We start from the raw sequence: 16,415 nt of genomic DNA, 5'->3' as shown, positions 1-16,415 counted from the left end.
GCTTGACATGAGTGATTAGAAATGGGTGAGGACTCATTTGTTGGGAGACAAGATTGGGGAGTAAATGAATCAGCAGGCTGGAAACAGGTAGACAGATAAATAGGTCTGTAAGCTAAAACACAGAATGTCTGTAACTTGCTAATATAAGGGGGAGGGAGGGGGAGAACACCCAGGGATCTATTTACAATGGACAAGGTAAGCCTGGAAGGTAAGATGGACATGGACAGCGTGGACAGAGAATGATGCATAGAGACTGGTTATTTTGTAAGAACCAAACCAATCCCAAAAGGTATGCAATATATAGTAAATGCAATGTCATGTGTAACTGTATATAAAGGAAGATATTTTCCATGCAAATTTGGATGCGTGGTACACTCCTCACCCACCCCCTACGTTTAAGTCTCATCAACTCAGCATAGCTGAGCACTTCCTGTATGCCAAGTAAAGATACCCAAGTGACAAAAATCTGGAGTTGAACTGAGTCCTTGGAAAGCTGAGTGGAGAGAAGTCTCAGAGAGAATCCCAACAGTAATGTAAAGGAAAATTGAAGTAAAGTAGTCAGAACAGATTCAAAATGATTAAGCTACATTTTGCAGCTGTAGTAGGATGTTTATTTAAAAATAATATTCTTAAGTTTTATGTAACATGACTGCCTGAACTTGAAGTCAAGAATATATTTTTAAAAATTTTTCCCAACAAATAGGCATGACCCAGTTTCATGTGGCTGTAATTCACCCTAGACATACTTGCTGTTCATAAACTGCTCAAATTTTCTTTGACAATATGACATTAGCAAAACTCTTTGTGGGGGGAGACTGACTTCAGTGTTCAGAGCTTTCACATGGGTGAATTTCACTGAGTGAAATTACAGTGTTTCAATCGTGCTGCTAATTCAGTATACTCTGACAATCAGGGTCCAGACACATTAAGGGAAGAATGGGGGTGGAGGGTTGAACCCCAAAGAATAAGCAGTTGAATCAACTGATTATATACAATGTTATTGTGCTATAAAAGTATATTGAGTGAGGTATTTTATGAAAGCTTGTAGTGTTCTGAACTTTATAGTCATTATGAATTACATATACAGACTGTTTTTTTGTATTTTGTATTTGTGTATAAATAAAACTATGTTAATAATTTATGCTGCAGCATTCAGCTTCACTTCACAGTGGGCAGTCAAGCAAGGAGATGCTACCTCCACAACCAGAGGAGACTAGGTCCAAGCACCTAGCATTATACAACTCAAGAAAAGACAAATGATGGGCCATTAGATTTAATGGGAAGACAATGAGACATCCCAGCTAGAACTTCCCCAGTCTGCATAATCCCCAAACTCATAACAACCCTCCCCCCCAAAAACCACTTTTTAAAAAAAGAAGGGGTTTGAGGAGAATCCAGAAACTGAGGGACAGCCATTTGGTAGGTGCTGTCCGCGAAACATGGGATTAAGAGTAGATGGTAAACTGGGAAACTGTTCAGAGGCAACAGGTAATTTGTATTAGAAAAGGGAATCTAATTTGCAAGTCTAAAGCCTGAGGTTGTATCTTTATGTTTACTTTCTGTGTAACTTGTACATGTTTCCTATTCCTAACTATTTTATCCTTGAAACTGTAATTTTCTCTCTCTATTAGGTATTTCTTTTACTTTTACCCCAAGTAAAAGTGTGTGTAAACTATGTTGAGTGTGTGAACTAAAGTAAGATATGTCTGGGGGATTGGCGTCACTGATGAAACAGTGAGGAAGAGTACAAATGGCTGGTACCAAAGAACTCTGAGACAGATCTGGGGAGATTTGAGACTGGAAGGGATGTTAGTGTCACCCTGCAAGGAATAACTAAGTGGTGGAAGCCAGGGTGAGATCTTGTGCTTGTGGGCAGGCTACTGGTGTCAGGCGTCTGAACCAAAGCTGCTCAGCATAAAGGCACCCCAGGTTACAGGGCAGGAGGTGACAGAGCCCTGTACTGGTCTGGGTGATCCCCAAAACTTCACACATACTTTATACAACCCATTTTCTAAGTTGCAATACAAAAAAATCACTGTATAAAGACAACTAGTTCCAAGAAAACAGCTTTGTTTTTAGGAATTTGTTGTGAATTTTGCTAGAATCCAATTATGGGACTAAGAATTTTCTCTTTAAGGTCAAAGAGAAACATAAGTGGCAAAATACCTGTGTCTCAATTCATTAGGTTATTTTCAGATGAATACTAAGTGAATTTCACATACTAATTCTCCTCTGAATCAAACTTCTAATTCATTACCTTATCTGTTCAGGAGTACCTCCTGATGTTGCATTAGTGATGCCCCATGCTGCTTCTTTTCTGGTGCGAAATTCAGCTTTCTGAAGAATGTCAATCAATATTGGAAAAATATTTGCATCTATAACAGCCTAAAACAAGAAACAGTGACATTATACAATAGGCTTTAAATGGTAACAAAAACAACCAAGTTAATATAAATCGAGAAAAAACATTAAAGGTGTTTCCAGAATAGAGAATACCATGATTCGGTAGAATGTGTCAACCAATTCTTGTTTATTTTGAAATTATTTGTTAAAGCTATTCATTCTTTAAGAGTGTACCAATCAGCAATTGTCTATTAACTTGTGAAGATTCCAGTGCACACTAGTTTATATTCAGGAAGGTCACAAAGTATCTTTCTAAAGAATATTTTACTTATAGATTTGCCTCATGATGAGAATCTCAAAAGTTATAGTACAAAGAATATTACCTTTTGAATAAGGATATTTAGATTGGGTCAACATATTTAAGATCCTGATACAGTCCTGACAAAGTTGCTGAAAATCTAGGATTGCGATTTGAAATTAAAAAACTTTTAATAAAATCAGTTAGCCTCACCCAGACTGGGAGAACTTTTGTGACAAAAAGGGCTTGTGTTCTCCTCAAAAGCAATTTCTACAAATGGAATACCAGTATTTAAAAAACAAAAAACCTTAGGATATGCACAACTACACTCAGTCCCCACATTAGGGCCACTCAAATAATTACAGAAAGCCATTGAAGGAATGTTGACTGTAAGTTGTAAATGAAAATTTGACAATTTAAAATGGTGTATTGTCATAATACTATCTGAACACTTAGGCTAGATGTCTGGGGGATTAAAAACATGCAAATATATACCAGGCTGATTACCATAGTGCAAAATAAGAAAAACAAGTCTTTCACAGGTTTGCAAGTTAGTAAAGATTGCACTGCATACTGTTCAAACTGTTTTTTGAAGTTACACTAAAATTGCAATATCTTAATCTGTAATTACCAGGCTTTTTCATAGCGAGAACTAGAGCTGCTAGGAAAAAAATTCCATTTCCCAGTGGGGAATTTTGAGTTTTTGAAATTAATTTCCATATCAAAGCAAAACAGGAAGTAAAAATACTGAAACACTTCACAAAACAACAAAACCCCAGAAATTTCAAATCAATAAGGTTTATATTAAAAATGTTGTTTTGAATCACAATCTACTTGAAACAACAAAACTGTTTTTGATTGTGCCAAAAAGAAGAAAAAAAATATCAAAAGAGACATCTTCCCACAGAAAATTTTGATTTAAATGAAGTTAAATTTAAGTCTCTCACTGAAGTGAATTATCTACATCCTATAATGCACTGTCTGCCACATCAAGCTATTTTAACATGTATCAGTTGATACACAGTAACTTGGGAAAAACAGCAACTGTTGTATTAATACTGCTGAAAAAATATTTTCTGCATCCTTTGTATCTTTAATGTTTGTCGAATTTAATCATTTCCTTTTAATACAGAAATAGCATTTCAATTCAATTTGCTTTTCAATAACTAGGAACACACCCAGTATATAATTCTGAATGTTGCCTATAAAGATCCTGTACATCCCCAGAAGATTTCCCTTCTCCAAATCCATTCTGTAATATACACTTTGTATATTTTTTTGCAAAGCTCCATAAACATTTTTAAGCACCGGTCATTTAAAACATTGTAAGCAAGCACTTGCACGTAAATATTCTTTACAAACAATAATACTTAGAACTTTACATCTTTTAAATCTTCAATTCACTTTATCATCATTAACTAGTTGTCAGTCCCTTTAAAAAGTCAAAACAGGAATCTGCCTCTTTAGCACAAAAAAAAAAAAATGCAGATATTCACGTAGTTTTATTTTTATATAATTAGTTGTAAACTTAGATTAGAATTTCTAATAAGCACTCCAAAAGCTGGAAAAAACAAATATAAAACTCCAACTAGAACGAAAATCAAAATGGAAGGGTAAAATATGTTACACACATTTTTCCTTCCAAGAGAAAAGCACTAAGTGCTAGTTCAGAAGAAGATGGTTATATTACTAACATTTCATTACCTGAATCTGAGCTCTGTTTCCTGCAGTAATATTAGAAACAGTCCAGCATGCTTCTTTTCGAATGGATTCCTTAGGACTACTCAGCAAATGAAGGAGACAGGGTAATGCAGAGCAATTTAGAATTACCTAAAATAATTTGAAAGTTGAAAATTTCTGCCTGTACAACATAAAAAGGTACAGTTCACAGTTGACAGCGGAATTCAAGACAGACAGGCTTTATAAGAATATACTTTAATACTTTACATCTATCAAATACTGCATTCCAAAATGAAGGTGTTTAAATGGCAGCATAGTGACACAGAAAGAGAAACAGACAATTTGGTGATTTGGGGAGAGGTGCAGTTGATTAGGCCAAAACAGGAAAGTTGTTATGGAGAGGGGGGGAAAAGGAGCAGTTGGACCACAAGTTATTTAACAATTTGTATACTAAGGTGGGCAACTGTATGCCTACTTTACACTAAAGTTACTGAAGCTAGATCCAAAAACCAAATAAATGCACATGCCAATGACAAAAAAAAAGGGGGGGGGGAGAAATAATGGCGGGATCATTCCCCCCCCCATAATAATGGTCAACGCACAACTAACTAACTATTATGGGCCATACTCTGCACTCAGTTATGCAAATGAAACTCCTACAGAACCATTCTCCTCAACTTTTGTGGCCTTATCCCGTCCTGATTCTCCTTCTGTGGCAAACTGCTGCTTCAGTCTCTTAGCAATTTATCTTTCCCTCCAGTCTTGTGTGTGCATTTCCCTCTGCTTGGTCTTCTCTTTTACTTATCCTTTGGTGAAGGAATGTACTCCACAGATTCAATATCTATATGATGGCGACTCAAAATCATAAGAACGTTACGAATGGCCACACTGGGTCAGACCAAAGGTCCATCAAGCCCAGTATCCTGTCCTCTGACAGTGGCCAATGGCAGGTGCCCCAAAGCGAATGAACAGACAGGTTATCATCAAGTGATACATGTCCTGTCACCCAATCACAGCTTCTGGCAAAGAGAGGTTAGGGACACCATTCCTGCCCATCCTGGCTAACAGCTATTGATAGACCTATCTTCCATGAATCTATCTAGCTCCCTTTTGAACGCCGTTATAGTACTGGCCTTCACAACATCCTCTGGCAAGGGGTTCCAGAGGTTGACAGTGCTTTGCGTGAAAAAATACTTTGTGTTTGTTTTAAACCTGCTCCCTATTAATTTCATTTGGTGGCCCCTTGTCCTTGTATTATGAGGAGGAGTAAATAACACTTATTTACTTTCTCTATACCATTCATGATTTTATAGACCTCTATCATATCCCCCTTAGTCGCCTCTTTTCCAAGCTGAAAAGTCCCAGTCTTTTTTAATCTCTCCTAATACAGAAGCCGTTCTATACACCTAATCATTTTTGTTGCCCTTTTCTGAACCTTTTCCAATATATCTTTTTTTATATGTATCACTCTTCACACCTGACCTATGCAGTACCATCAATTCAATTTTGACAGTTTCTTGTTTTTCCTTCTAAGCCTCCCCTTTCTTCCTCCTTCTACTACTTTTGACAATATATCCATCTCTCAGGCCTTTACCTTAAGTCATTTGACTCCTCCCCTTTCTTTTCACACATCCAGGCTGCCACAAAATCCCGACACTTTCTATACAACATTTTAGAAAGTATCAGCCTTCCTTTCTATTCCAAATGCTTAAAGTTTTGTCCAGGGCATACACATCTCCAGTCTTGATTATAGTAATCTCCTGCACTCTAGCATCCTCTAAACCTATACTGTTTCCCTTTTGTGAGTCCACAACTGCAGTAATCAAAATTCTATTTCTAGCCAGTCCGTTTACTGACCTCGTGTCAAATCTCTCCACCAGCTCTTTCTTGTCCTCAGTATCAAATTTAAGCACTTTGTACAACCACCGAATGCCTGCACCATTCTGCTGCAGTCTACATCCCAAACTTCATTTTATATTACCTCTCCCTTTTTCATGCCTTCTTCCACGCTACCTTTACACATGCAATGCTCTTAATCCATAGTGCATTAGAAATTTTTAAAAGTTTTAAAAATTTACTTCTGTGAGGCCCAATAAAAATCACATAACTATTTAAATCAACCCCCTCTTCTCTAAGTCTTTTAGATAGTAAGCTATTTACTAGCTATTTAAAGCAGGGACTGTCTTTATCTGCACAGCCTCAAATTCAATGTACAAGGTTTCCTAAAGATTTGTCACGTGAGGACAAGTGGGACCACAGGTTCATGGACAAATAATTAACGTACCACCTAACTGCAACCGATAAATACAAGAATGGAGTACAGTTCCCATACAGGAAACTAAAGCCATTCTATACGTACTGGTTAATATAAAAAACATTCATCTATTGCTTGTGATTTATAAGGTTCATACCGAAGTAGAAATTAATTACAGTCCACTTTGATACTTCTGTATGACTGAAGTTTTTATGGAGAAAGAGAGGAAGTTTTGAATCAGTTCGCATGTGTCTAAAAAAGCAACTAGAATGGCTACTAAAGACACTTTGTCCAAGTCGGTTATTATATAGTTGACTCCTGTTAATAATTACTGAAAATGTATTATGTTAATATCTGGGAAGAACAAAAGAGTAAAATTCAAAAATGTAATGCAGTATTTTTCCCATAGAACTGGAATGACTAAATTAACCTTATCCTCACAGCAATTACACGTAGAAGTCATTGGCCAAAATTATTAATATCTTGTCAGACTGGTACTACAGAATGTGTCTAAATTCTTATATGGCCCCTTTCACTACGGTATCTGAACACCTGTTGCTAGACAAATATGTGAATAAAACTAACAGCCTTAATCAGTTCCCTAAATAGCACAATTCATTCCTACACCAAAAATATTCTATATGCTTTTCCAAATTAGCTATATTTCTCAAGTTAAAAGTTGGTCTTACCTGTGTTTGAATATCATCACCGGTCACAATATTTCCAACTGCTCTTAATGCAGGAGACACCACCTTGTAATCATTATGCCTAGAGACAGTACAAATGTTAAACTGCTTGAGGCTGCCAAACTTTATACAATAACTACAGTTGGAGGGTTTTAGGCTTCTGATAGGATTTAAACTTATGGCCATGACAACAGAAAGCCATTTCTTGCAATCTTCCACTGTTTGGCCAAATTCTCCCCCATAGCTCTTAAGTCCAGCTGACTAGGGATTTCCCTTTCGAAGTTGCAACAGTGATTGTCTGTCACAGAGAAAGCCATGTCTACAAATCAAGGACGTGAATGACTTCACCCTGCCTGAATTTCACAGAATAACTGGGCCTTTGGGAATGACGTAATCCAGTGAGCAAAATTCCTGAAGTAGCCATCCAGCCTAAAAAGAGAGGCAGTGAAACTGAAGATATTTCCCTTCCTCCAACTAGTTTTTTGGGAGGCAGACTCCATTCCTTTCTCACAAATCAGTAACATGGAGACACCCCCACAATTATCAATTAGGACAAGAGTCTACTGAACTGTCCTTCACCAACCATGAAAGAAAAGAAAAAAAAAAAAACACGTCTAACACTCTCTCCCTAAAACTATCCTAGCCATCTATTCATAGGGAGCAGTGCTGACTGAGCAGCTCAGGGATCCATACTCTGCTATTCTGCAGACTCATAGTGCAGAGTGTTTTTTTGTTTTTCCTCCTCCTCTTAGCAGTTTATGAAATGTCCACCTAGTAAACTGGGAAAATGTGAAAATAGCACAAAACTGTTTCTGGGACTTATGCACCCATTAACTGTCTATGTTTCTGCTAGGGGACCCCTTAAGTTTAATATTACCAGCAAGAAAACAAATACAACAAAACTCAAAAACTGAAGTTTTCAGGCCAGTTTGTGTCTCAAGCACAATCCCTTGCTTTCCAGGTTAGAAGTGCTGTGGATGAAGCATCTTTCACTAGCAAACTAGGAAAAAAATTCAAGGAGCTGACCAAGCCAGAAGCAGCACTGAAAGGCTTCAGACTGAAGCGCTTTACAGTCCTCCTCCGCCAAAGGGAGGGGCACTTTACATGGGCCATAAGAGAGGACTGAAAAAAATGGAGTAACCCTAGAATAGTGGCTCTCAACCTTTCCAGACTAGTGTACCCCTTTCAAGAGTCTGATTTGTCTTGTATACCTGAAGTTTCACCTCCCTTAAAAACTACTTGGACAAAGTGTCACAGCACAATATTACTGAAAAAATAGCTTACTTTCTCATGTTTATCATATAATTATAAAATAAATCAATTGGAATATAAATATTGTACTTATATTTCAATGTACAGTATATAGAGTAGTATAAACAAGTCACCGTCTGTATGAAATTTTAGTTTGTACTGACTTTGTCAGTGCTTTTTATGTAGCCTGTTGTAAAACTAGGCAAATACAATATCTAGATGAGTTGATGTACCCCCTGGAAGATCTCTGCATTTCCCTGGTTGAGAACCCCTGCCCTGGAGGACAGCCCATCAGTACTGTAGGTCCACAGTTTGAGCCCATGTTCATGTTGGCAACACCCTAAAATAGAGATCTGACTAAAGGTACTTACATAAGAAGTTCCACCAATCTTCGACAGACTCCAGAATCAATAACCGCTTGGATTTTATCATTGGGTCCATCTGAAAGGTAAGAGAGGGCCCAACAAGCATCTGCTAATACATCTGGGTCACTGTTAAACAACAGTCTTGATAAAACATTTAAGCAAGGAGCAACCTAGGTTAAAAAAAAATTATACATGATTAGATGTTTCCTCTATTTTTTGTTTTAAATTTGTTTTTTCATGTGCTAATAGAAAAATGTGAATTAAGTTACATGCACCGTATGGTGAGTAGTGTTGGCTTACAATCTCAGAATGGATTGTTTCATGGTCGAGGCTAAGGATGATTGATAGCCCAAATCAAAACCCTGCAGGAATTACCTTTACTTTATCACACAGTCTGCTACAAAGACATTGCAACCATGCAGTAATGCTAGTCTTTACATGAAAAGGAAAGGATTTATTGTGTGTTTCAGAATTTATCAAGTAAGGTTTGCTTTTCAGCCTACCCACTTGAAGGAATTACATTATTATAATCACTTTACGAAAAGGGATCATACGTTTTTCAGCTGCCCATATACTACTGAGTTTTACAGAGCCAAACTAGGCAAATTCCTTCTAATCTCAGTTCCCATTCACTTGCAGTCTCTCTGGGCAGAGCTTGGAACCCAACCTCTTCCTATCACCTCTATGTGGACAGCAGTTTGTCTGATGAAGCTGCCAGTTTTAGCCCCACCTCACCCCTCAGTTTTCCCCTCAAACGTCAGTGTTGGGAATACTGGGTTCTTTGCAGGGATTAAGAGTCCTTTTCTCTTCAGCTGACAGTTGCTACACAATTCTGCTTCCTCTACCTCCTTTAGTGCTGCTACTGTGAAAGGCAAAGGAACTACTCCGAGTAGCAGTTGCCCAGAGAAGGGAATATGTAAGTAGCAAAGAGCATCCTTGTTCCACACTACCAGAAAGGGCTATTCTTGAAGGCAGCAGTTTATAAACTAGAACAGCAAGATGGGGAAACTACTCACCATTTTGTTAACATCCCCCCACAAGAATAAAATTAAAGTAGCAAATTAATAAATCAATCAATCAATCTCATATTCTAGGAGAAGTTTTGCTGAAGGGAAAATTGAGAGAGGCTGATCAATTCACTTACCCAAGTCACAAAAGCCAATGGCAGAAATGAGACTAAAATTCAGGAGTCCTGACCTCACTCCCCTGCCCTCTTCCAGAATACCCGATTTACTTCAATTAAATAAACTATTTAAAAGCTTTAGGATAATGATACAAAAATGTTCCAGATTTACAAATATTTACATTACAAAGATGGATTGCTTTTTCAAAGTTAAAACATCACCACATTAATACTATTCTGCTGAAGAGCTATAGCAAAATACAAGAACCTTGTTTCCTAGCAAGATACTGCAGACCAAGCTGATGAAAAGTTAAGTGACACTTTTCAACTACTTTAATAGTTTATTCTCTTGTTTATAGAAAGCATCAAAAAAGATTAACATAGTTTATTTAGGTTTCAGAGTAGCAGCCGTGTTAGTCTGTATTCGCAAAAAGAAAAGGAGTACTTGTGGCACCTTAGAGACTAAAAATTTATTTAGACACACTGGATTCGGTTTGGTTTTCAGATAGTGAATGAATCAATATCCTTCGCACTAGCATTAAGGTCAGCAGAAACGCACAAAGCTCTGCATATAATATGGTAACATCTACATTTTCTGTTGTGTCACACAAAATGGCGACTATTTATTAGTGAAGACTTAATTTACCTCAGAATGAGAATAGATCATATGGATCTACAGCAAACACGTCTTCTCATAACAAAAAATTCTTTATCCCGGAGACTGACTGGGTTGACTACAAGAAGATTCTTCTCTGTGTTAGAACACCCCATTACAAGGATAGTGCCCCTTCACATTTTGTAAGTTCCTTAAAAGTGAAATATTTTGATTCCTTACATACCTTACTAAAGTCTGGAGGTGGATTCTTGCCTCTACAGAGGTTTGAGAGAGCCCAGACTGCATTTCTAGTTGTTGTAAGTCTATTTGAATTTGATAACAATCTGCCAAGCAAGAGAACAAATATCACATTACATTCATTACCAAGGAGTGGTATTCCCTTGTTTTCCTAGGATTCTTAATATTGTCAGAAGTCTAGAAATAATTCCTATCTCCCTGCACTAGTTTAATTCCTTTCCTCTTGCAAACACTGATTTTTTGCCTGTTCTGAAATATTCTCATGGCACAGACCAGTTTAATAGAGTACGTGGTTCACAAGAGACACTTTCCCTTACACTATTGTATAGCTACCTCTCCCCTCATTCACAATCACATAACATTGCGGTGGCAAGTACAGCAACTGCTTACATGAAAAATATTAGGAAAGTAATTAATTGAGTTTCTTGTAATGCAATATAGCAGCCAGTAAAAGGAGGAGCCAGGAACAGCAAGTGGGAACCTTCCTTATTAACATAGGTTTCAGAGTAACAGCTGTGTTAGTCTGTATTCGCAAAAAGAAAAGGAGTACTTGTGGCACCTTAGAGTCTCTAAGGTGCCACAAGTACTCCTTTTCTTATTATTAACATAGGTATTTTCATTTAAAAGGAACGCATTTGGACTAAGCTATTTTTAAAAAGATTGCTGGCTATGTTACTAGAAGAATTTTTTAAATCTAAATTTACTTTTTAAGGATTTAAGTTTGAAAATGGTAAACAATGCTGCATTATTTGGGCTGCAAAAACTGCGAAGGAATGGATAGACACATTGTTCTGTGTTTGACATTTTCAAGTTGTTTGTAAAGCGCTGAGGTTATTTATTTTAAAAAAATCTTTAGAGCTCCTCTACACTTGAAAGTTTATTTGGACCAAAGTAGCGTACAAATTTAAGGCACAAACAGCTATTCCTGAATAACTCTGTCACCCAGGAACCTCTTGGTGCCTACTGGCAGGGGGCACAGTTTTACAGGGACCTCCTATGTTGCATATATTCATAGTAAGAACTTAAGGGTGGCATACGATGTCTCTACTGAGAGGCAGTAGCTCACCAGTCATCATAATCACAAGATTTATGTATGGATATATTTAAGGAGTTACATGTAGGATCCTACCAAATTCACGACCGTGAAAAACGTTTCATGGACTGTGAAATCTGGTCTTGTGTGCTTTTACTCCATACTATTCAGATTTCACAGAGGAGACCAGCATTTCTCAAATTGGGGGTCCTGACCCAAAAGGGAGTTGCACGGGGGTTGTAAGATGGGGGGGGGGGGGGAGGGAAGGGTTGCAATATTGCCACCCTTATTTCTGCAGTGCCTTCAGCGATGGGCAGCCAGAGAGTGGCGGCTGTTGGCGAGGCACTCAGCTCTGAAAGCAGCGCCCTTACAACAGCAGCGCAGAAGTAAGAGTGGCAATACCATACCATGCCACCCGTAAATCAATTACAAAATCCAAACAAATTAAGCCCAGATATTCCAAGTGTTAGAACCGATATAGTTCTTTTTATTTTTGGTGTTATTGGTCTAAGACAGGGGTCAGCAACCTTTCAGAAGTGGTGTGCCGAGTCTTCATTTATTCACTCTAATTTAAGGGTTTGCGTGCCAGGAATACATTTTAACGTTTTTAGAAGGTCTCTTTCTATAAGCCTATAATATATAACTAAACTATTGTTGTATGTAAAGTAAATAAGGTTTTAAAAATGTTTAAGAAGCTTCATTTAAAATTAAATTAAAACGCAGAGCCCCCCAGACTGGTGACCAGGACCCAGGCAGTGAGAGTGCCACTGAAAATCAGCTCGTGTGCCGCCTTTGGCACGCGTGCCATAGGTTGCTTACCCCGGTCTAAGAGCTAGTAAAGCAAAAATGACATTCAAATATTTCCTATAAAAAAGCCTATGTACAGTTTTTTTTTAAATGTATACACATACACACAATAACTTGTAGTGTATGGTTCCCATTCTCTAGAACTGTATGTTTTACTTACAATATTAGCCTAAATACTTACTCCAAGAGTGGTGGGAGTATTCCACAGTTTAAGACAAAGTCTCTGCATTCTGCGTTGTCACCAGCAATATTACCAAGAGCCCACACTGCCTTTAGAAAGCAAAGTGCTAAAGTAAGCTAATATAAACACAATAAAAGTTTATCTAAAATAATATTATAGTGTAGACTATACATCATGTATTCCTCCCATGACAAATTCCTATGATGGAGTCAAAACAGCTCATGATTATAATTACCTGAACATTCCAGAAAAGAAAATCCTCTCATTGTGCGGCTTTCACAAATCAAACTTGTATACTTGATTAAGTTACATCCTACCCAAGAAAGGGTTTGCCAGCCTTTTAGCCAAGCTTTATAAAGGCCATATATTTGTACAAAAAAGTCAAATACTTGAATAATTATATCCGTAATGAATGGTACTTTATAATGTGAATATGCTTCCACCAAAAAAAAGATATCTGCATTTTCTCTGCAACGATAAAAATTTTGTATCCGCATCAGATCCCCGATTTACAAAAATGATCCGCAGATATCCGCATCCGTGCACATAAAATGGATATCAGCGAATTTGCAGGGCGCTCTCTCTCTCTCTCTCTCTATATATGCAATTAAGGATAAAGTTCCCTTTGGCTAAGCAACTCAATTGCAAACAGCTATTTAAAATAGAGTCATTACAAAGGATGTGTTAGATCAGGAACTATTATTGCTTATTTTTCAGTCACTCCAAAATGAGCTAGGCATTTTACAAACAAGTAAATGGCAGTCCCTGCTCTGAAATGCCACACCCTAAGTTCAGTAAGATACACCGTGGGGCAGAGGGAAGAAATTAAGAGGAAAGATAAGGGAAACAACAAGATCATGTGGTAACTCAAGAAAGTATATGGATATCTTAGTGGTGAAGCTATTTTATCTTCTCTATTGCTATGCCTTTTGATCCCCTCGTTTCTTGCAAACAGAAAATGAGTTTTTAGGAGGAAACAAAGATAAAAGAGGTAAGCTGGCAAAGAGGAAGCGTAAGGGGCAGCACAGAAAAAAGGCAGACATTTGAGAGACGGAAAAAAAGGAGCACACTGTGTGGAGCCTTATTTTTGTAGTCATAATAAACTAGTACACAAATTCTACCACTCGAAACTTTTTAAACCATACACAGAGTAAACAGGAAAAGGACAGTTATTTAGAAATTACAAAAACACAAATATGTACCTGCTCCTGTACATCTTCATGTTCTGAATTAAGCAATTTAATAAAAACTGGAACAGCTCCAGTCTCAATTACTACTTTGGTGTGTAGGAAAGTTCCAGATGCTATATTTGTCAAAGCCCAAGCTGCTTCAAACTGTTGAAGGAGAAAGACAAACAGAAGTCATTCATGGGAAATCAAACACATATTAAACAGAACAGATTTTACGTATTTGGAATTTTTATCAGATTATCCACTTAGATTTTTCTTCTTTGATACTAAAATAAATCTCTCCATTACTATGCTTTTACAAAGAAGAAAGTCACTGGCATTAACTAAATAATCTAATACCTATTAAGCATCTTAGTAAAGGAAGTTGTTGGCTTGATTACATTATTAGGGCTTTTCTATACACGGAGTTATTCTTGATTCACTGTTCCCAATTTAATTCCATGCGTGGACAATCCTATTCTGGAATAAGACTGTCCATACATGGAGTTAATTAGTAACAACTCCATGTGTAGACAAGCTCTTAAGTTTTGACTACACAAGAAAGTTGCACTGATTTAACTGAAGGTGTTATTTTAAACCTATTTAGTTCTACTGATGCAAACCCCTGAATGGACACTAATTTCAGTTTAAACCAAGTTTAACTTAAAATTAATTCTGGTGCTATTTTCTTGGTTAGATAAAGCCTTAGGCCTGGTCTATGCTACAGAGTTAGGTTGACATACTGAAGCTTATGTTGACCTGTGTATGTGTCTATGCTACAATGTTCCTCCCACTGATTTAACTTGCCCGCTACACCAACCAAATAACTCCACATCCGTGAGAGGCACAGTGCTTAGGTCAATATAGTTAGGTCAACACAGCATCCTCATACACACTGCATTGCTTACATCGCCTGTTGCTGTCTTTGACAGCCTAAGCCCCCCACAATGCCCCACTTAAGTCAGCGTAAGCGCTCCAGGTGAGGATACGCACCGCCGATTGACAAGCATAGCGCAGACACGAAGAGCCGATTACTGCGGTGGCTGTAGGTTGACCTATCTTAAGTTGACTTAATTCTGTAGTGTAGACATGCCCTTAGTCTGGCTTTCCATGTGGCAAGAAGTGTTGGGCGGAACTAGGTGTATTCTTATTGTTTGTTGAAAGATTTTCTGGAAGGGTCAAAGAAATTTTTTGATTTACAAGGTTTTCCTAATTTTCTTTTACAAGATTTGTGAATGAAGTTGATGTTCACAAAAACATTTTCAAATCAGACAGTGTGGGCAGATGCTGTGACAGCTTGCTTACACATCTATCTCAATGCCTTGGATATTCCAGTTTGAGGGCTCTCTTGAACTGAATGCCATTCACACAGAAGCAGGATTTGATAAAATGAATATAGGGAGACTAGCATGGAAGTCTCTTGAGGGCCAAGTCAAGATTTCTAGTAAGTGACAATAAGCTGACATCTCATGCAACTGGAATACAAATCTCTGATGGCCACATATTACTAAATCCAATTTTAAAACCATATTCTCCCCAGTTTTGTTTTCTGAGGTTTTTTCCCATTCCCAAACCTAAGTCAATATCAGTAATATTCACTCACTTGGAGAGTGCAATTCTCATTCCTCTCTAGAAATTTCACAAACCTCTGCACAACTCCTTGTTTCTGTATCACTTCATCTATAGGTGGATTAGGTTCTAGGGGAAAAAAGAAGGTTATTTGCACTAATGAAAATGAAAGCCAACAGCTTAAATTACACCATAAATATAAAATATACTACTGAGCACAGTTCTCAGGAAATTCCTACCATAATTGTAACTTCAAATAAAATTAGTTTCCTCATTCAGGGAACAAATCATGATTAGAGACTGAGGCCATTATGGTATCTGCCACAATCCCAACTACAATAAACTGGAAGTGTATTTTACATTAGCAGCTGAATCAAAATTGTTTAAGGAATTCAAGCACTGCAATGAGCACTGGTAAGTGTGCAATCACTGCCCTAGTCCCCTTTAACCACAAAGTCCTTGCTTTTGTTGCTTTATCTGAAAGACTTAACATTACTGTAATGAATCTTTTTGTGTTTAGCCATCATGTCCAAATGAATGTGACTACTCATCTGATTTAAACATAGTTAGAAGCTCCAGCAAGATCTGTTTATTTTTAAAGTTGCAAATTTAAGATATATAAATTCAATGAGACTAATACTTGTTATATGAACACAAAGCAAGCACCATAAAAAAAAAGTAAAATGCTGATTTACCTTTAGAAAGCAGTTTTCTAAATTTTTGTGTTGCTGTGAGCTGTTGATCAGGATCATCTGAGAAAATCATCTGCACCATATCTGCTGTAATAACTTCTTCCTAAAAAT

The 16,415-nt window shown here is 37.3% G+C and overlaps 1 protein-coding gene across 4 annotated transcripts in view; it reads right to left on the bottom strand.

The window, feature by feature from the left end:
- The window catches only part of KPNA5 (karyopherin subunit alpha 5), a 29,418-nt gene that overhangs the window by 8,165 nt on the left and 4,838 nt on the right, over positions 1-16,415 (bottom strand). For 3 of the 4 annotated variants that reach the window (XR_012638818.1, XM_074948288.1, XM_074948287.1), the window contains exons 4-12: positions 16,308-16,407; positions 15,647-15,741; positions 14,077-14,208; positions 12,875-12,963; positions 10,840-10,939; positions 8,884-9,047; positions 7,265-7,343; positions 4,346-4,471; positions 2,258-2,385 (exon numbers count right to left, since the gene is read on the bottom strand). Coding sequence is in view for 3 of the 4 variants with exons in the window: in XM_074948288.1 (XP_074804389.1) it covers positions 2,258-2,385; positions 4,346-4,471; positions 7,265-7,343; positions 8,884-9,047; positions 10,840-10,939; positions 12,875-12,963; positions 14,077-14,208; positions 15,647-15,741; positions 16,308-16,407 (1,013 nt within the window). In the remaining variant the exon portion in view is untranslated. Of the gene's footprint in view, positions 1-2,257; positions 2,386-4,345; positions 4,472-7,264; positions 7,344-8,879; positions 9,048-10,839; positions 10,940-12,874; positions 12,964-14,076; positions 14,209-15,646; positions 15,742-16,307; positions 16,408-16,415 lie in introns of those variants that run through there. The other variant, XM_074948289.1, reaches the window with a different exon arrangement.

The sequence above is a fragment of the Natator depressus genome, chromosome 3 (assembly GCF_965152275.1).
Source record: "Natator depressus isolate rNatDep1 chromosome 3, rNatDep2.hap1, whole genome shotgun sequence".
NCBI lineage: Eukaryota > Metazoa > Chordata > Testudines > Cheloniidae > Natator > Natator depressus.
The sequence above is the reverse complement of the archived record's forward strand: the minus strand, read 5'-3'. Positions and strand labels throughout refer to the sequence as shown.